Here is a 21,693-nt window from a genome sequence, read left to right on the forward strand (position 1 = left end):
AATCTGGATAAACGGCTAATTCATGGGTTTTCTAGTGAAGTGCTGGGCCATGCATGATATTTTGATGTAACAAACTTATCTTCTAGGGTTTGCTCACTGAGCTGTAGATTTGATATCCAGACGTTTCATTACCTGGCTAGGTAACATCATCAGTGGCGACCTCCAAGTGAAGCAAAGCTGTTGTCTCCTGCTTTCTATTTATATCTTTCTCCTGGATGGGGTTCCTGGGGTTTGTGGTGATGTCATTTCCTGTTCGTTTTCTGAGGGGTTGATAAATGGCATCTAGATCTATGTGCTTGTTTATGGCGTTGTGGTTGGAGTGCCAGGCCTCTAGGAATTCTCTGGCATGTCTTTGCTTAGCCTGTACCAGGATAGATGTGTTGGCCCAGTTGAAATGGTGGTTTTTTTCATCCGTGTGTAGGGCTTTGAGGGAGAGGGGGTCGTGTCTTTTTGTGGCTAGCTGGTGTTCATGTATCCTGGTGGCTAACTTTTTTCCTGTTTGTTCTACGTAGTGTTTGTGGCAGTCTTTCATGGAATTTTATAGATGACGTTGGTTTTGTCCATGGGTTGTACTGGGTCTTTTAAGTTTGTTAGTTTTGTTTGAGAGTGTTGGTGGGTTTGTGTGCTACTAGGATTCCGAGGGGTCTCAGTAGTCTGGCTGTCATTTCTGAAATTTCTTTGATGTATGGTAAGGTGGTTAGGGTTTCTGGCTGTGTTTTTTCTACTTGTCGTGGTTTGTTCTTGAGGAATCTGCGTACTGTGTTTTTTTGAGTATCCGTTCTTCTTGAATACGTCATATAGGTGGTTCTCCTCTGTTTTTCAAAGTTCGTCTGTGCTGCAGTGTGTGGTGGCTCGTTGGAATAGTGTTCTGATACAGCTTTGTTTGTGTGTGTTGGGATGGTTGCTGGTGTAGTTGAGTATTTGGCCAGTGTTTGTCGGTTTTCTGTATACGCAGGTTTGTAATTCTCCCTTGTACTTTCTTTCTACTATGACGTCCAGAAATGCGAGTTTGTTGTCAGTTTCTTCCTCCTTGGTGAACTTTATGCCTGTGAGGGTGTTGTTGATGATGTTAAATGTCTCTTCTATCTTGTTTCATTTTGTGTTTTGTCATCTACGTAGCGAACCCAGATTTTTGGTTTGATGATTGGTAGGGCTGTTTGTTCTAGCGTTTGCATTACCGCTTCTGCTTTGAATCCTGATAGCGGATTTAAACTTACCTTCTTTCAAGAGGGTTGGTTAGCTCAATTGGCTGGACAGCTGGCTTGCCATGTAAATTGATGCCAACAGCATGGGTTCAATTCCTGTACCAGCTGATGTCACCGTAAGAAAGCAGCCCTATGATCTCTGGGACTGTGGTGACTTTTTAAAAAAAAATAAATTTCTTGGGCTACTCACATCCGCATCTTTTTGTTGAATTTTACTTGTCACTCACTGTAGCAAGTCGCTAAAGTTTTTTCAAAGCATCTCCCAAACCTGTGACCTCTATCACATAGAAGGATAAGGAAAACAAGTGGAGGGGAACACCACCTCCTTTAAGTCATAAGGCATCCTGCCTGGGAGATATGTTGATCAATGGGTCAGAATCTTGGAAAGCTCTACCTATAGCTCAGTGCTCTGATTCAGTGCGGACTTAGGGATGGGCAATAAATACTGGTTTTCCACTGGAGTTCCATGTTCCAGAAATTAATGAAGACAGTACAGGTATTACTAGTATTTTAGGATTGCACATTTATTTATATTTTTTATTGGTGAAGAGACAGCAACTGTGGTCACTTTATACAGAACATGGATCAGTGAGTTCCAATGAACAAACAAGTAACAAGAGTATGGCAGTTGGTCTGTTTAAGTTTGCCCCACCATTCAATAAGATCATGGTTGTCTTGATTTTATTCTGAACTCTATATTCCTGCATATCCTTGATCATCTTTCATTCAGTTGGTAATCAAGAATCTACCAACCTCTGCTTTAAAAAGATTTAAAGATTTTGCATCTGTTGCTTTTTGAGGAAGGGAATTCCAAAGACCGTCAACCCTCTGAGAGAGAAAAAAAGTTTCCTTATTTCTGTTTTAAATGTGTGCCCCTTATTTTTAAGTTAAGACTCTTAGTTCTAGTTTCTCCTACAAGAGGAAATATGCACAAGAGGAAATGGTTCAAGTCCCCTCAGATCTTGTGCTTCAATTACATCACCTCTGACTCTTCTAAACTCCAGAGGATACAGGCCTAGCCTATCTCGTCTTTCCACATGCGCAATTTACTCATTCCAGGTATTAATTAAGTTAACATTCTCTGAACTGCTTGCGGTGCATTAATAGCCTTTCTGAAATAGAGTGGCCAATACTGTACAAAGTACTCCAGATTCGGTTTCAATAATGCTTTGTATAACTGAAGTAGAACCCCTCTACTCTTGCATGCAACGGTCTTTGCAAGAAAACATAGCATTCTATTTGCTTTTGTGATTACTTGCTCTACCTGCATATTGACTTTCAGTGATTCATGTACTAGAACGCCAAATTCTTTCTGCATCTCAGAGCTCTGTAATCTCTTCCCCATTTAGATAATATGCTTCTCTTTCATTCTTTCCACCAAAGTGAACAATTTTAGACTTTCCACATTGGACTCCATTTGCCAGATCTTTGTGTACTCACTTAACTGTTAATATCCCTTTTGTGGGCTTCTTACGTTCTCTTTATAACTCACTTAACAATGTATCTTTGCATGATCAGCAAATGTCGCTGCCATTCCTTCAATCCCTTCATCCAAATCACCACAGCGTATTTTTATTTTGCACCTTTTAAATGTAATAAAATTCTCAAGATGCCTCATGGAATTGTTGGGGGTAAATATGATTAGGATTGCAAACAATATGGCTTATTCTCAGACTGTTGCTAATTTGGGTGATGGAGTCAGTGGCTAGTGAGCAAATTGTCGAGTGGGGGCTCTAAGCAATTGCTACAGTGTTTCTAATAGCTATTATAGGGAACTTCTGCTCAACCAATACTGGATGTTTGCAACAATTTAGTAGCAGTGAAGTAGTTGACTGTTGTATTGAGTCAGGGCTGGGTCCCATTACTGTACAAACTGATTCTGTGCTTTTAGATGACATCATTGAGGGCCAGGATGAAGGTGATTTTTTTAAGAAAGAGGCGAGCAAGATTTTATCATTTGGGAAATATTTGAGGTAATGATAAGGGAAGAAAAACAATTGCCTAACATACTCTATCGCCGATTAGATAGGAAAGGAATCATCTAGCTGCAGGAGTGTGGGGAAGTATTGGAAAAGATGAGGAATTTATTCTTAAAAATAAAGTGATCCCAATCCAATCGAGTTCTGTATTATTTGAAGCACAACTTCAGACTAATTTCTGTCAGTGCAAACTCAAATTGGCGTGAAATTAGTTTTGGAACATAGGAATTAGAAATAGGACTAAGTCACTGAGTCCTGTAATCCAGCTTCACCATTCAGTGATGACGGATGTTCTGCTTGTCATCTTGTCTTCATTTTCCTGCCTGCCTCTATAATCCTCAGCTCCATTGTTTCTTTATTTTATGAGGCAAAACTTGGAAGCACTTTATATGCTTGGCACTGGTATGCCACCAGTGTTGCCCAAAGGTGGTGTTGGGAGTGGGGAGGAGTACAGATGAGGGATCTGGAGTTGCATTTTGTTGGTGCCCTAACCGCATGAGCTGCAGGCCCAGTCAGAGGACTAGCCACTTCAGCAGTGCCACTACTGGAGCTGCAGGGGAGGAAGAGGCTACATTGATAAATACATGCTTTGGGCGGTCCAGGTCAATAGGCAGGCACTAGTGAGATAGAGGTGGCTAGGGTTCTATGTGTGTAGGCAATTCTGTTGCTGTGAGATTGACTTCTACCCAAGAATGCAGGTGAAATGCCAGTGAACACCAGGAGAACCACTCAATAATAGTTCATTTGGACCCTGGGCAGGCATTCTGATAAATTCCCCTCCCCTTGGAAATGGAAATGGAATAGCTATGGCAAAATGCCTTCTCACCACCAGTTGGCCCCTCAAAGGGCTTGTAATATTCAGCCCTGTATTGTTAATATGTGTACCTGTATTAGAGCAACATTAATGGCGGTCGATACCATTTGTAGTTAAGTTTGAGTGATACAGTTATCAGCCCAATTCAGTTTGTATTGTGTCTGCTTGCTCTTCTATCTGGATGGTGGATGTAGAGCAAAGAAAAAGAAACAAAGGGCAGAGTTAATAAGTTAGGATGTTGAGAAGGGTTCAAAATATTATGTTGTCTTGAAATGGTTTCAAGTTATCTTTGTTTCCTGACTAACACTAGTTGACAGTATTGTTCAAGCTGAAATGGCTGCAAATACCTGACACGTTAGCATTACCTTAATTTGAACTTGATCTGATACTGTAAATTAGAGGTGCTGCTCTTTAAACAGTAAATACTCAAATAAATTTAATACTGTTTAAATGGTAAACTGCTAGGCAATTATGGATCACTGGTTGAAACTAAATCAACTGACGACTGAACAAGCTAAGCAGTCAGTAGATAACTGCTATAGTCTATAGTGCCTTTGATATTGAAAAACGTTCTAAGGTTTTTCAAAGATGTGGGGAAAATGAACGTTGAGATTAAGAGGTGGGTAGAAGCTTGGAGAAAGTGGTGGAGGGTTACTTAGTGAGGCTGACTGACTTACTCTTGTTCCTACACAGTGGTAGGAGCGTATGGTTCGAATGCAATCCAGCAAGTTTGATTATCAGCATTTGTTGGAGAGGGGGAATAGAGAGTCAGTAAGAAGCAATCAGAGGAATAAGCATAAATTGAAGAACTTGAGGAACTTATGGAAATAAGAGTGATGGATGGATTTAAACTTGAGGTTCTAAATTTTGAGGCGTTTGGGGATTGAGTGCTAATGTAATCAGTGAGTACGAGGGCGATATTAGATATAGGATATGTATTGGGCAGGGGAGTTTTGGTTGAATGAGGTTAATGGAGAATTGGAAGATGAATATTGGAGGAATTGAGTCTGAAGATGACAATAGTGTGAATGACCATTCAGAATCCCATGTAGTGAGTAAGGACATTACAGTGGTCGAAATTGGTAATCTTTAGGATGAAGACATGAAATTAGAAACTCAGCCATGTGCTTTGTTTGACTCTGGGACTGCGAATTGTATGATAAGGTGTAGATAATTTCAGGCAGGGGATGACATCAGTAACAAGGGCAGAAGCTGATGGCTTCTGTTTTTGTGAAGTATGACTAGGAAAAGTTATAACTGCAAGAAAGGATGTGCTCAGTAGGATGCCAGGAAGGAGGTAGGGGATGAAAGAGGTAGTGGAGGTAGACAGTCGAAGGATATCAACATATTTACATATACTTTTGTGACTCTGGATCAAATCACCACGGGGAACCATGTGATTGAAGATAAGGTGATATTCAACCACACGTCGTTTGGAGGTTGGTTAAGCTCACTCAAATAGTTGGCTAGATATGAGGCACACAACTGCTCACAAGCTTTAAAAATATATAAAAATTGAGGTACTGCTACAGCAAGGATTAAAAAAAATTAAACTATACAACAAACTACTTATTATGTGAATGAGTGTCTTCCAGTCTTGATTAAGAGATTAAAACTGAAGTCCTTTCTAGCTTTATTCACAAAATAATAAAACTTGGATAAAATCATGGAAAGTAGTGGTTTTGTTTTGGAGGTTTGGAATGTTAAAATAATAGCATTTTGTCTCATGTTCTAGGATTGGCTGACTATCCCATTTTGAGCCTCATTTAAGAAATGTATAAGTTTGAATTGAATTCGCGAAAGAATTCATTTGAGGAAATGCAAGCAATATGCTGTTTTTCCTTTTATAATCATGTCATTGCTGCACAACTTGACTCTTATGTCCTTGGGCACATGTACAATTTCATTTGGCGTGTCAGGAAGCATATTATACGCATTCACCAGTTGATGTGTGCTAACTGGGCGCAGGAACGTTTCGAGGCATCTGCCTTCATTTTTCTTTAATAACATTAGCTGCTCAAGTGTTATGTTCTTGGAGAGTTGAACATTTCTGGGCAACATCCAAATTGGCTTTTAAAATTGTACAATCAATTCCCTAACTGCAATTTCTAATGTAAAATCCAAACAGCTTGTACAGATTAGATCAATTGATATTTTTAGTTCCTGTTTTGCTTTTTGCCCCATCCATTCAACTTTCTCTTTTCCTCTTCTTTTCTTTTGAAGGTAGGAATGCCAGCTCAGGTTTACCACCTATCTCTAACCATGAATTCTGAAACCAATTACAAAGCTGTCACTACTGCTGCAGCTGAAATCAACCAGCTCAGAACAGGTTAGGGTTCACTGCTGGTCAGTGTGTTTCATTACTGCATCATATGTCAGTCACTTTTAACAATGAAGCTACTTTGGAGTTCTTGGCTGCTTTATTTAAAAATTTATAATTTACGGCTATTGACCCAAAAATGGTGCCTCCAAATTGCAGTGAGCATGTATTGCAATGTGTTGGGAATTGTTTTATTTTTAATTATTCATCAATTATGAGCATCACTTGTAAGGCCAATATTTTGTTATTGTTCCAGGAAAGGAGTTGAAAATACTTTAAATCAAATGTTCCATCAGATCTACATCATGTCTTTCTTTTAAGAAATACAAAATTAGGGTCTTTAAAATACATTACAATTAATACTTGTAATTAATATTTGTAATTGAACTTAGAACAATAAGTTCATGTCAGGGACGGCATGGTGGCACAGTGGTTAGCTCTGCTGCCTCACAGCATCAGGGTCCTGGGTTTGATTCGAGCTTCGGGTGACTATCTGTGTGGAGTTTCCTCTGGGTGCTCTGGTTTCCTCCCACAATCCAAAGATGTGCAGGTTAGGTGAATTGGCCATGCTAAATTGCCCGTAGTGTTCAAGGATGTATAGGTTAGGTGCATGAGTCAGGGGTAAATGTAGGGGAATGGATCTGGGTGGGATGCTCTTCGGAGATTCGATGTGGACTTGTTGGGCTGAAGGGCCTGTTTCCACACTATAGAGATTCTAATTCTAATGTACCCAGATTGTGCACCAAGTGTAAACTGAGTTATACCATGTCCACCTGGAAAAGTTGCAGGAAGTTGAGGGAAAAATATGGAACCTCAGTGAAAGGGGTGTATCATCCAAGCAGCTATACTTCAAAAACACCATCATAGTTTTGAATTGAGATGAAAGCTGGAAGGATCTTCAAATGAGGCAATATGGGTTGAACTAAAGAATAGAAATGTCAGTAATGGATGATTTCAATTTCCTAAAATTTACAAATATAAGAACATATGAGTTTGGAGCAGAAGTCAGCCATTTACCCCATCAAGCCTGTTCTGCCTTTCAGTAAGATTGTGGCTGATCTGATGACTCCACATACGTGCCTACTCATGAGAACCTTTCACCCCATCAAGAATCTATCTACCTTAGCTTTAAAATTATTCAAATACTCTGCTTTCACTGCCTTTTGAGGAAGAGCGATCCCAAGATCCATAACCCTCTAAGAACAATAATTCTCCTTGTCACTGTCTTCAAGAATAACCCCTGATTTTCAAACAAGTTCTAGAATCCTCCACAGGAGGAAGTGGCCTTTTCACATGCTCCTTGTCAAGACTCTAGAGGATCATGTAGCTCCTTTTCCACCTATCCACTCCACCCTCTCCTCCCTGACCTTCATCCCCTCCCCCACTCACCCATTGTATTCTATGCTACTCTCTCCCCACCCCTACCCTCCCCTAGCTTATCTCTCCATGCTTCCAGCTCACTGCCTTTATTCCTGATGAGGGGCTTTTGCCCCGAAACGTCAATTTCGCTGCACCTTGGATGCTGCCTGAACTGCTGTGCTCTTCCAGCACCACTGATCCAGAATCTGGTTTCCAGCATCTGCAGTCATTGTTTTTACCTCTATGCTTTAATTAAGGCTTATTTTGCTGTTCTAAACTCGAGTGGATACAAACTGAGCTTCTGTAACATTTCCTCATCTGTTCCAGGTGTTAATCTAGTAAACCTTCACATTTACATCATTCCAGTTGCCATACTGAAAAATCCCCCTTTATTCCCACTCTCTGCCTTCTGCCAGTTAGCCAATCCTCAATCCATGCTGGCACCAGGGGTTCTTCACTTATTAACTGCCTCAAGTGTGGCACCTTGTGAAAGGCTTCCTGAAACTCCAAATAGATCATGTCCACTGGCTCACCTTTGTCTAACTTACTCATTACCTCGTCAAAGAGTTCTAACAGATTTGTCAGGCATGACATCTCCATGATGAAGCTGTGCTGACAAAGCCCTATTTTACCATGCACTTCCATGTAGTCTGCAATCTCATTCTTAATAATAGACTCTAACGTTTTTACCAATGACTGAAGTTAGGCCCACTGGTCTATAATTTTCTATCTTATGTCACCCTTCCTTCTTAAGAGGTGTATTTTACTCTCCATTTTCCAGTCCTGTGACACCCTCCCTGACTGTAGTGATTCCTGAAAGATCACCACTTCCACAATCTCCTTAGCTATCTTCTTCAGAACTCCAGAGTATAGCCGATTTGGTCTGGATGATTTATCCACCTTCACATCTTTCAGCTTCCCCAGCACCTTTGCTTTAGTGATGGCCATTGCACCCACCTCTGCCTCCTGACTCTCTTGAATTTCTGGTTTACTGCTAGTTTCTTCTACTGCGAAGACACCTTTTCTGATGTGCTGATATCATTATTAACTAACAACCACAAATCTACCTTTTCCTAGGCTGCTGTCCCTTTTAACTTTAATATACAAGTCTCAGTTAGTATCATCTTGCAACTATGTCTCTGTAAAGGCTACTGGATGGTACTTATTTATTTACATTTTGCTCACATGTTTTGTTCAAATATTTTTTGTTTCAAGTTCTATGTAGATTCAGATAGAGACTACAGTTTTGTTTCTTAATATTTTTGTAACCTTTAGCCTGGTCTTGTTAATTCTTTGCTTTATACTCTCTATCCCTTCAGTCATGGTTTGTTTATCCATTTCCATATCAGTTTCTTTCTCTTTTATCTTGTCTCTTCTCTTTGAGTTACTTAAACTTTTCAAATTTGAGTTCTGGCCCCTATATTTAGCTTAAACACCTCTACCTTCCTGTTGTGCATCTTATAAAGGCAGGAACTGGAGTACAATCAGTGCAGAATATTTAAAATGCATTCTGGAGAACCTTGTAGCCAGTGTATGGCATGCCCAAGCAAGCGAAAGGACAGTGCTAGCCCATTTTAGGGAATGAATCTGGGCAGGAAGAATGGATGCCAATGGAGAGAACAGTTTCGTGGTAGATATCATAATTTAGTTAGGTTTAGGGTAATTATGGAAAAGGATAAAGATAGACCCGGAGTAAATGTTTTAAGGTAGTGTTAGTATGTTGAGATGTGATTTACAAAAATGGACTGGTGGCAGCAACTTGAAGGAAAAATCCATGTTTGAGCAGTGTGAGGTATTCAGAGGCGATAAAGGAGGGATCAGACAAAAATATGTTCTTGCTCAGAAAAAGGGTGCATCTGCCAAATCTATCGCCCACTAAATGTCAAAGAGCATGATGGATACAATAAGGCAGAAAAGGATATCGTGACTGGGATTTTACTGAGGAGCAGCTGCCAGGGCCGTTGAACATGGAACTGAAGTTTCTGACTATATTCATAATTGCATTGCTATCTCAGATGAACTGGCACGAGATCTGCCCATTCTGGTAGGTGGTGTCAGCTGACGTTGATGGATGTGCTTGCATCATCTTTTAAGGTTGCCATCACTGGAAAATAGTTAAAACCTTCTACGAGGAACGGTCACAGACCGGAACATTAACTGTAGTTTCTCTCTATCGAGGTTCACTGGGCTGCAAAGCATTTTCAGCATTTGCAATATTTTACTTCTGACCTGAAAGTGCAGATCCCTGTAACTGTGTGAAAGATTGAAATCGTGGAAGTTGTACTCCGATTCTTTCTCACTAATTCGATATTAACCAATGATGATGGTTACCTTCGGTAATGGTAAGATTTCACTAATTCAGGAAAGTAATCAAAATAATGAGGGATAATTTCAGAGGTATAACAACAATTCCAAATTGAGATGTTGTAAAATATTAAAATCTCCGAATAGACAAATACAATTATGGGGCAGACTTCTGGTAGTGGGGAGTCATTTTTCATAAAGCCTAAGAAAATAAGCACTTCCAATATGAAAATTCTTGGTGGATTTGTTTTATCTGGCAACACCAGAATTAATGACTTTTTGAATAAACTTTGGACCATCCAATTTATCATTTGGGATAATGAGCAGTTCTGCAAATTCTAGCATGACCAGTGAAACTGAGGGCAATCTGGAACAATGAGAAAGGTAGTTGTCTCATAAATTTGACTTCTTACCTGCAAGAGCTGCCGAGGCTAAGTTCGTAAAAATTCTGTCTGTTGTAATTGTTTCCAGCTATTCCATTACACTGCTTCACATACAGAATATTCTGGAGATGAAGCCCTTGAATCCTCTACCTGCTGCCAGTATGAAGAGTTTCAGATCAAAGTGTGCTGTTTGTGCACAAAAAGGACAAGCTTTTAACTTCTGTTCTGATTATGATGATATGCGATAAAGCATGTGTGTAAATTTTTAGTATTTAATTGAGGTTAACATTCAGAGCTGTGGAACCTGAAACCTTTTTTAACTCCACTCTCATTTAGCAAATAGAGAGATGGTGCGATACCTGCCTATGCTTTGGCTGTATTTCTTTTTCACTAACTGGTGTTACAAATCACTTCTATTTGAAAAGCTTTGTGCATTCGGAGAGCAAAAGCTTCACTTTGTCCATATAATGGCTGTTTCGGTGCATTTGACATTTATGGCATGTTATGAAGGGGAAAATCTGCAAACTGTTCCGAATAATTTTATTGTTACTGTCGCAGATTGTACTTCTGAATGTTTCTTTGACATTTGCAGGTACGTGGGAGTAAGGGTGATGTGCTGTATATACTGGATGCCAGTAATCCACGGCATTCAAACTGGCTGCGCTTTGTCCATCAGGCCCCAACACAAGAGCAGAAAAATCTGGCTGCAATTCAGGTACATAGTGGTATCACAGAGGCTTTTCGATATGGTTACGAGTTCAGCAGTTGTCTTTTTCTTTTTGCATACCATAGAGCCACCTGTGTTGGCTTGGTGCCTGCTCCTTACTTTGCAATTTGGCAGTAATGTTCATGAATTAACTTTTAGTTCCAATAATTAACTGGAATGGACATCTGGGAACTGTACTAATTATACTGTTCTTTATCGGAAATATTAAGGTTTCAATAGAAGTGCTATAATGTTACTATATTCAAAATGTGGTGTTATGAAGTCAATACGCTGATGCTTTTAGTCTTAATTTGATATGGAATTTTAAATTTTTTATGCCAATGTCAATCAAGTTGGAAAATAGAAGCAGAGCAAACATAGTGCTGGGCAAAAACATTAGTATCAATAGCCCATGTTGAACGAATGATTGTGCACTTTTTACATTTAATGCTAGCTGAATCATTTTAGCAAAATGACTGCCTGTTTTTAGCATATATTTTTAACCTCTTTTCTGCACCTTCTTAACCACATGGGGAAGAGAGAAATCTCGTGCAGTATAGCATACAATTGAATGGTGGAAATGACTTTTAAATACTTAAAGCATAAGCCAAGGTCATGCTTCTGTGAAACTGGCAGGGATGTGGTTCACTTCTCTCCAGCCTGTTAAAGGTCATTCATGTATTCCTTCATTGACTTGGGATTTGACACGCTACTCTTTCTCTTGCACCGATAAGATTTCTTTCTCCCTGTTAACTAGACCACCAAGGATGAATGACTCGTATTTTTACTTCAAAAGAGAAATATAATGCATGTTCTATCATTTGCCTCTCCATGTGGAGGTTTGCTGTTTTGAGTATAGAAAACGCTGTCAGTATTTGTCATTAGAGATTGAGAATATAACGTCTCAAAGGTGACGATAGTGATGATCCATATTCAATCTGAGTTATCAGTGAATGGAGAGGATTTCTGATAAGATATAGGAACAGGATAGGCCACTTGGCCCATTGAGTCTGCTCTGCCATTCATTGATAATCCTGAACTCCACTTTCCTCCTCTTTCTCCCTTTTCCCTTTATTCCCCTACTGATAAACATCAGTTTATTTAAAGTATACTTGAAGACACTGCCTCTGTAGCCTATTGTGGAAAAGAATTTCACAGATTCACAGTCTTCTGTGATAAAGAAGTCCACAGATTCACTATTCTGTGTGTGAAGAGATTCTTTTTAATTTTGTCTTAAATGGGTGACCCCTTAATAGTGAGATGGTGCCCTCTGGTTTCTAGACTCTCCCACAATGAAAAACAATCTCTTCGAATCCACTTATCATGCTCCTATGAATGTTATATAATTCAAAAGATTGCCTCTGATTCGTTTAAACTCCAGTGAGTACAGCCCACATACTCAACCTCTGCTCATGAGAAAAAGTTTTCCATTGGTCAAACTAATGAATCTTTATTGGACTGACTCCAATGCTAATGTATCTTTCCTTAGAAAGGGGACCTAAACTGTTCATAGTATTCCAGCTGTTTTCTTACCAGCACCTTGTATAGCAAAATCTCTCTTTTTGTAATCTATTCCCTTTGCAATAAAGGTCAGTGTTCCATTTGGCTGCCTCTTGCCCTCTGAACTTCAATGCTAGCTTTTTGAGATTTATGCAAAAGGACCCTACAGCTTTCATTGTTTAAATAATATTTAGTTCCTGTATTTTCTCTGGCGAAGTACACATTCTCCAATTTTCCCACATTATATTCCGTCTGCCGAAGTTTTTCCTAAATTCTTCCCTTTGCAGATATTTTGTATCATCCTCACTGCTTGCCTTCTCACTTATTTTTGTGTTAGCTGCAATATTTCCCCATCCAAGTTGTTAATACGTATTGTAAATAAATGTGATTCCAGCACTGATCCACTATCTTCAGGTTGACAAATTGAAACTGTTCCTCTTCATCCAGTTCTTTGTTTTCTATTAATTAGACTATCATCTGTTCAGGCCAATATATTACCCCAAAACCATGGCTCAACTTATTAAGTAGCCTTATATGCAATATCTCTTTGATTGCATATTCAAAATAAAAATATATTATGAATCCTGGCTCCCCTTTATCTGTACTACTTGTTACCTCATCAAAGAATTGCAATCAATTTGGCAAAAATATTTTCTCCTTCAAGAAGCCATACTAACTCTTCTTGATTTATATTGTGTATTTATAAGTTCTCTACAATTACATTATCCTTTATAATAGATTCTTTACCATTTTTCTAATGATATATGCTAAGCTGATTGGCTTCTGGTTTGGTGTTTCTTTGGTCGCCCACCCTTTGGCATATAAGCCTTTGGCAATATTAGTTTCCCTAGTCCTTTTATTCTCTGGAAATTATTATTACATTTGTTTCCTCACCCCCTTTTAAACTTAGATTTAAAAAAAAATTTGGAATGCTGTTAGTGTGTTCTACCATAGAGGCTGATTCAATAGGTTTACTTAACTCCTTTACCATTTCCTGGTTGATCATTATTATTTCTCAGGTTACATTTTCTAAGTGTTTTTGAAGCCTATGTTTACTTTGGCTTCCCTCTTTCTTATTTAAAGCAGCTTTTACTGTCCATTTTTATATTACTTCTACTTTAGCTAGGTTAATGTTGTTCTTTTTAAACTTTCACAATTTTCTGACTTACCACTAATCTTTGCCATGTTTTATGATTTTCTTTGCTTCATCTCGACACTATCCCTAACTTTCTAGGTTAACAGGCTGAGTTCTGAAGAAGAATCCTACCAAACTTAAAAGCATTATCTGTTTCCCTCACGACAGATGCTGCCAGATCTATTGAGTTTCATCAGAATTCTTTGTGTCTGTTTCAGATTTCCAGCATGTGCAGTATTTTGCATGTACAGGTTTATCCCCTTCCTATTCTCCTCTTTCATAAGGATACATCTTTTCTGAGCATCATGAACTATTTTCTTAAATGTCCGCCATTGTTCATAACTGTCTTTTCTGCCAAGAAGCTAGTTGAGAGCTGTATTTTCCCAGTCTGTTCCAGCCAATTCTGCCCTTATTCATTAGCCTTGCTCCCTGGTTGGATTCACAAAGTATTGTTCTAGGAAACTGTCCTGACTTCCCACAACAGATCCTCCCTTGTGGCTACCTTTTGCCAATTTGATTTTCCCAAACTACGTGAAGATTAAAGTTACTCATAATTTAATGCATTCCTTTCTCTACATGCCTCCATTATCTCCTGACTTATTCTTTGTCCAACAGTATGGCTCCTCTTAAGGGACATATAGGCGACTCCAACCAGTGCTGTTGTCGTCTTGTTATTTCCTATCTCCCCCATATGGATTCTTTCTTTAGATCCAAGATCATTTATTGCTGTTGTACTTATTTCACCTTGAACAAACAAAGCTACCCCAGGTGCATTTTCCTTCCTCTCTGTCCTTTCAAAAAGTCACACACCCCTGAATTTGTGGCTCCCAGCTTTGATTTCCTCATAACCATGTCTCTGTAATGGATGTAAGATCATACCCATTAACCTCTATTTGTGCTATTTATTTCATTTATTACTCAGACCTGAAGTATTGTGGACAGTTTATGACTCTGTAACTGAAGAAGGATGTCCTGCACGTGAAGATTGCAACAAATGTTTACAAGTTTGCTTCCTAGGATAGCAAGATATATAAGGAGAGACGGATCAGTTGGGACTATATTCACTGCAGTTTAGAAGAAGAGGGGGAAATAGAAACCTATAAAATTCTAATAGGACTAGACAAAGTAAATGAAGGAAGGATGTTCCTAATGACCAGGAGTCCAGAACCGGGCCTCATAGTCTAAGGATATGGGGTGGGCCATTTGGGACTAAGAGGAGGAGACATTTCTACACCCAGAGTGGTGAGCTTGAGGAATTCTCTGCCACAGAAAATCCCTTGCGCCCTAGCCTGCTTATCATTATCTAACCATTTGCCCAGCAATACTGCCATAACCTTTGAGTTTGTAAGCTCCCCAGTTCCAGAACCATGGAATATCAAATTGCCTTCAGTTTGTGAGGAATATACATGTTCTTTCAGGTTGTCTGCCACCATTTTTGTTTTGTTCCACAGCAGTGTTTATTTGTGAATAATCCTACAACATATAAACTAGCAATGGAACAGCTTGGACCATTATATGCTTTGCTTGTACTGAGTGTGTCTGTGTATGTACAGCCTCCCAGTGCAATGGAAGAATACTTCACAATGAGAGCTGCTCATTCTCACTAATTTGCAGGTAAAGTGTCTGATAAGAGTTGCTTTAAAAGAAAACTGAAGATGAAAGTACTGTTTATCTCGGCTTTTTTGTTAACACCAAGAGGTAAGATTGCTAACTGAAACCATAATGGCAGTTCTTAAATTTGTGAATGTACTGTTTGATTTCTGAACTAATCCATATAGTACTTTACCATTTTGACTCATTGGAGCCTGGCTACTTCCCATATGAAAAGCCCTCCTTGCAAGCGAGAGTAATGAAATTTTAAAGATTAATGACATAAGAAGTATTTAGTTAGAAGTTAAAGACTGGCTCTTTATAGAAAGATTACTTTTACTGAAAGATTAAAGATAGTCTTAGTCAGCAGTGACAAATTACACATTTTGGACTATCTCCATTCCACAGATGAGTGAAAAACCGGATGGAAAAAATAAGCAAAGGCCTGTTTGGATAAGCAGCTTAATAAATTAACATTTTGGAGAGTAATTCAAAGATGACAGCTTGCATTTACATGATAGTTTTCAGAAAAATCAATTATTTATTTCAAAGCAATAAAAATTACTAGCAAAATTTAGGGAAAAATTCTCTTTAAGAGTACAACAGATGAGCTGATGACAGTATTTGTTGGTCAGCTCGACACACCAATTTATTTTTTTTTCCAAGACTGCAATTCTGTTGCGACCTCTGAGGGTCCTGCTGCAATTGCTGTCAAAGGAATGTAGGAGATTTATTGCAGGGGAACTATTAAAGGGGATACAGTTCTACATCCTTTACCTTTTTTTTCACTTTTTTTATGAGGAAATCATTAAACTTCCAAGACCATCAATCCTACATGTCTGATATTGATGTTGACTGTATCTCTCCTCACTTGCATATTGTACTTGCTACACTGGGCACTTTTTTGTGATGACAAATTCATATTAAGAAACCTATAATGTAATGTGAATCAGAGCATCTGCTACAGATGGAAGTGGTTCATTTAACGTGCTTTAACTGATGGGAATTTACTGTACTATCTTTCACCTTGTTGGGGATTAAAAGATTGTGACTATTTTACTTTGGTTACTGTTCTTTTTAACATTGGAGCGGTTCTTTCTTCCAGCCTACAATCACAGCTTGAGGTACATATTGCTTTTGCTTAGATTTTCCAAATAAGTCTTCCCTTTCAATTAATTTTATTTCCTCCTCCCTCGGGTATCAGATATACTCTTGAATATTTTGTCCTCCTCATACATATGGCAGCATGAACAATGTGTTAGTAGAGTGGGATATCACACCTATTCTATCAACATATTACATGACATTTCTTTGTGTATGTTTCAGCTGGGGCTACTGGATTGTGGCCAGGAGTTTGAATTCTAGCTAATATATTTTTCCCTTTTATTAGCTGGGGATTTTCAGGTCATTTTTAGCCCTGAGACCAATTGGCTGAGATTAATTAATTCAAAGTCAAGTAGGAATTTTAAATTTAAGTTTTTCTTGCACTTATAACTGTGCCACATCTGAGACTTCTCTAATTTAAGAAAAATCACTGGGATATTGAATGATGGCATGGCTATTATTAAATGCCTCTCGTTAGAGGCGTACTAAATGGCATGTATTCCATCACAGTTTTGACTTTGCCTTGCAAATGGTAGACAAGCTTTGATAAGTTAAGAGGTGAGTTACTACTCTGTGCCAAGTTCCCAGTTTCTAACCTGCACTAGTAACAGGGCTGGTTCTGTTCGGCTTCTGATCAATGGTAATCCTCAGCATTTCGATAACTCAAATGGAGATATTGTAATATACATTAGCCTTTTCTTAATCTGGGCTCTAATATTTTTGGAGTTCTTCATCATTTCAAAGAAGTAGTTCTTAAAATCCATTATGCCTTGATAGAGTGTCATCAACTTGCTCATTTTATCTCCAATTTATTTACTTACTCACATTGAGATTTCCAAAATCATTTCTGTTTTGTCCAGCTGAGTGGCTGGGCCATGGAAAAGCACAGCCAGTCAGGCAGCATCCAAGGAGCAGGGAGTCAGCATTCTGAACATAAAGCTCTTCATCAGGAATGGGTGGGGGGGGGGGGGGGGGGGTTGGTGCTGACATGGGAGAGGGGGTGGGGCTGTAGGTAGATGAAGGTGTGGGTTGAGGGTGATAGGTTGGAGTGGAGGGTGGAGCAGATAGCTGGGAAGGAAGATGGACAGGGAGGACAGTTCAGCAAGAGGGTGGTGCTGAGTTGGAGAGTTGGATCTGGGATAAGGTGGAGGAAAGGGAGATGAGGAAACTGGTAAAATTGATATTGATTCCTTGTGGTTGGAGGGTCCCAAGGCAGAAGATGAAATGTTCTTCCTCCAGTCGTTGGGTGGCTAGGATTAGGTGATGGAGGAGGCCCAGGCCATGCATGTCCTTGGCGGAGTGGGAGGGGGAGTTGAAGTGATTGACCACAGGGTGATGGGGTTGTTTAGTGCATGTGTACCAGAGATGTTCCCTGAACCATTCTGTAAGTTGGCGTCCTGTCTCCGCAGTGTAGAGGAGACCACATCGAGAGCAATGGACACAGTGGATGAGCTGTTTGGAGGTGCATGAAAATCTCTGCCAGATGTGGAAGAATCCTTTGGGATCTTGGATCTCTTCATCCCCAACTGCTGTCATGACACTGACCATCTCAACTTGGCCACCCCTCTCAGCCACTCCAACCTCTCACCCTCACAATGAGCAGCCTTCTTATCCATCTGCACTAACCCTAACATCAAACCAGCAAACAAGGGCGATGCAGTGGTAGTTTGGCACACCGACCTGTACACCGCCGAAGCCAGATGCCAGTTCAAGGACACCACCTCTGACTGCTCCTTTGACCACAACCTCACCTCCCATCACTGACCACCATCCACAACCACATCACCTCAGGAGATCTCCCATCCACAGCCTCCAACCTCATAGTCTGGCAACCCCGCACTGCCTGGTTCTACCTCCTACCCAAAATTCACCAACCTGATTGGCCCGGTTGACTCATTGTCTCCACCTGTTCCAACCCCACCGAACCTTTCTCCGCACTTATTGACACCATCCTGTCCCTCTTGGTTCAGGATCTCCCCACATACATTCAGGATACTACCCACAACCTCCAGCTCCTCCATGACTTTAGTTTCCCTGGCCCCCAATACCTTATCTTCACCATGGGAATCCAGTCCCTGGGCACAACACATCCATCTGCCATGACAAAGGCCTCCAAGCCTCCATTCCCTCTTCTCCAGCCCAACCAACCAGTACCCCTCCACCAACACACTTATTCATTTGACTGAACTGGTCCTCACCCTCAACAATTTCTCCTTTGAATTCTCCCGCTTCCTTCAGGCCAAAGAGGTAGCCATGGGCCCCAGCTATTCCTGCCCCTTCGTCAGGTACGTGGGACAGTCTATCTTCCGCAGCTACATCGGCACCATTTCCCACCACTTCCTCCCCCACACCAGTGACTGTATCAGTGCCACCTCGTGCTCCAACAAGGAGGTTGGAAAGTTCATCAACTTCATGAACACCTTCTATCCTGACCTCAGGTTCACCTGGATCATCTCGGCCACCTGTTTCCCCTTCTTGGACCTCTTCACCTCTGTTTCCAGCTACCGACTCAACTTGGACATCTACTTTAAACCTATCGAATCCCACCGCTACCTGGACTACACCTCCTCCCACTGTCTCTCCTGTAAAAATGCCATCCCTTCCTCTCAATTCCTCTGTCTCCGCTGCTTCTGCTCCCAGGAGGAGCAATTCCACCATAGAACATCCCAGAGGGCCTCCTACTTCAAGGACCGCAGTCCTCCCCCACCCCCTACACTGCCCATGTGGTCGATGATGCTGTCCAGTACATATCCTCCACTTCCTGCGCTTTTGCCCTTGTACCCCACCCCTCTAAGCACACCATGGACCGAACTCTCCCCACTCCCCCCCTTCCACTCCACCAACCTCTGGATACAGGGCATCATCCTCCACCAGTTCTGCCATCTACAGTCATACCCCACCATCAGGGATTTATTTCACTTCCCATCTCTTTCAGTATTCTGCAGAGATCATTTCCTCCATGACTCCCTCGTTAGGACCACTCCCCTGCCAACCCCCACCTCCCACCCCCAACCCCCACCTCCCACCTACATCCACACCTTCTCCTCCCACCTCTATCCAAGGCCTCAAAGGATCCTTCTACATCCAACAGAGATTTTCCTGCAAATCCAAACACCTCATCTACTGTATCTGTTGCTCTCAGTGTGGTCTCCTCTGCATTGGATGCCAACTTGCAGAATGTTGCAGAGAACATTCCCAGGACACATGCACTAAACAATCCCACTGCCCTGTGGCTGATCACCTCAACTGCACCCCCCCCCCCTCCAAATCTGCCAAGGGCATGCAAGCGCCGAGTCTCCTCCAACGCCAAATCCTAGCCACCTAGGAAGAACACCTCATCTTCCGCCTCGGAACCCTCCAACCACACAGAATCAATGTCGATTTCACCAGATTCCTCATCCCCCCCCCCTCCTTATCCCAGATCCAACCTTCCAACTTGGCACCACCCTCTTGACTGTCCGAACTGTCCATCTTCCTTCCCACCTATCAGCTCCACTCTCCGCGCCGACCTATCACCATCACCTCCCACCTCCATGTACCTATCACATTCCCAGCCACCTTCCCTCCCCTGCCCCTCACAAGCCCCACCCTCTCCATTTATGTCTCAGCCCCCTCACATTCCTGATGAAGAGCTTATGCTCGAAAGGTCGACTCTCCAGCTTCTCGGACGCTGCCTGACCGGCTGTACTTTTCCAGCGCCACACTTTGACTCTCTTCAGCACCTGTAGTCCTCACTTTCTCCTGAGTGGCTGGGTAGGCAAGAATGGTGCTTGAGAGTGATCCATGCTTGCTTATCTGGTTTATAACTCCCTGGTATCTCTTTGATATCCCTGATAATAACTTGTGTGATATCAAAGCCTCACGTACAGTTGATGTTCCAGTGTCCAACTCTGCCTTTGATATAGAACATTGGTGTACAAACTCATGCAAGAAGTAAGTCTTTTCTCTTTGTTCTAGTAACAATCTCTGATCTACTTTAAATGCTTATTAAGTATAGGCAAAATAATGCTAAAACATGTTGGTGTTTTATAAAATGAGATGGACAGTTGTTATTTTGAATGGCTCATACCTCAAAATACTTGACACTTACTGTGCTATGCAGAAAGTTGTTAACACTGTGGTATTTGCTGTATTTAAATATATTCAGATGACATTGTTCTAGTGGATGAATATTGTTTTAGTAATCTGGTCAGTTTAGGAAAAGTTGACCAGACCTTTATAAAATGCACAGATATTTGCCATCAACTTTTGGACCAAAGCAGCATGGAGGATTTTTTTTGCCTTCATTGTGTACTGTAAAATGGCCCCATGAAGTTACCACTGGCAGCTCACCACCACCTTCTCAAGGACAACTCGAGATGGCAATAAACGTTGGTCCAGCCAGTGATGCCTTCATCCCATGATGAATGCAAAAAAAATTTGCCTTCTACAACTGTTGAGATTCTGATCTCATGATGTCAGATTTTATTTGTTATTATGCTCGGACTCCTTTGCATGTTTTAAAATGCAGCCTCCTTACAGACGTTGGCATGTAATCTGTTATTGTCAGTAACCAGTGGACGCTCTGCTGACTGTCAGTTTTGAATAACAAATAGTCCTTTGTGTGTGGGAGCTACATTACTGGTGTACTGCTTAACTTTAATTCCCAAGAGCTGATAGGTTTGACTGTATTTTTGTGTTTGTAAAATTTTAAAGAGGATGTAAATTGAGGCCAAGAGGAGAGAATGAGCAAGAAGAGGGATACACAATAATGGTGCAGTTTCCTACAACAGAAATGATCTGTTAGAGACAATACTGGCAGCTAGTTATGAAAACTAGCATTAGAAAGGAGGAATGCATCAGATGTAAACAGGCCCGTTATTGGAACCATGGGCACACAGGTTTTCTTCATTGGTTAGGTTTTTTTTGGAAAGTCACTGGAACTAAAATCATGAGAAGTTCCATAGCTCTGCTAGACTGCATTCTGGGGTGTTACAAGAAGTATCTGCTTATTTATTATACATGCATTGATATTAATTTTCCAAAATTATTTAACTTCGAAAAAAAATCATACAGGAAAACCATGAATGTGATTCCTCTGTTCAAGAAAGGAGGCAGGTGGAAAGTAGGAAATACAGACTGGTATGGCAGAGGGAAAATACTGGAATCTGTTGTTAAACCATTTGTAGCAGGTTACTTTGAAGATCTTATTGCAACCAGGGAGAATCACTGTTGTTTTGGAAAAGGGAAGTATGTTTAGAAGGTATTTGACAAGGTTACTAAGTCAATCTAAACTAAGGTGTAGTGGGTAATGT

The 21,693-nt window shown here is 40.6% G+C and overlaps 1 protein-coding gene across 3 annotated transcripts in view; it reads left to right on the forward strand.

Annotated features, from left to right (window-relative positions):
• prdm5 (PR domain containing 5) overlaps positions 1-21,693 on the forward strand; it is a 328,285-nt gene that overhangs the window by 24,327 nt on the left and 282,265 nt on the right. For all 3 annotated transcript variants that reach the window (XM_060832378.1, XM_060832359.1, XM_060832368.1), the window contains exon 3: positions 10,957-11,079. In XM_060832378.1, the coding sequence (XP_060688361.1) occupies positions 10,957-11,079 (123 nt within the window). The remainder of the gene's footprint in view (positions 1-10,956; positions 11,080-21,693) is intronic.

The sequence above is a fragment of the Hemiscyllium ocellatum genome, chromosome 1 (genome assembly GCF_020745735.1).
Source record: "Hemiscyllium ocellatum isolate sHemOce1 chromosome 1, sHemOce1.pat.X.cur, whole genome shotgun sequence".
In the NCBI taxonomy this organism is placed as follows: Eukaryota; Metazoa; Chordata; class Chondrichthyes; order Orectolobiformes; family Hemiscylliidae; genus Hemiscyllium; species Hemiscyllium ocellatum.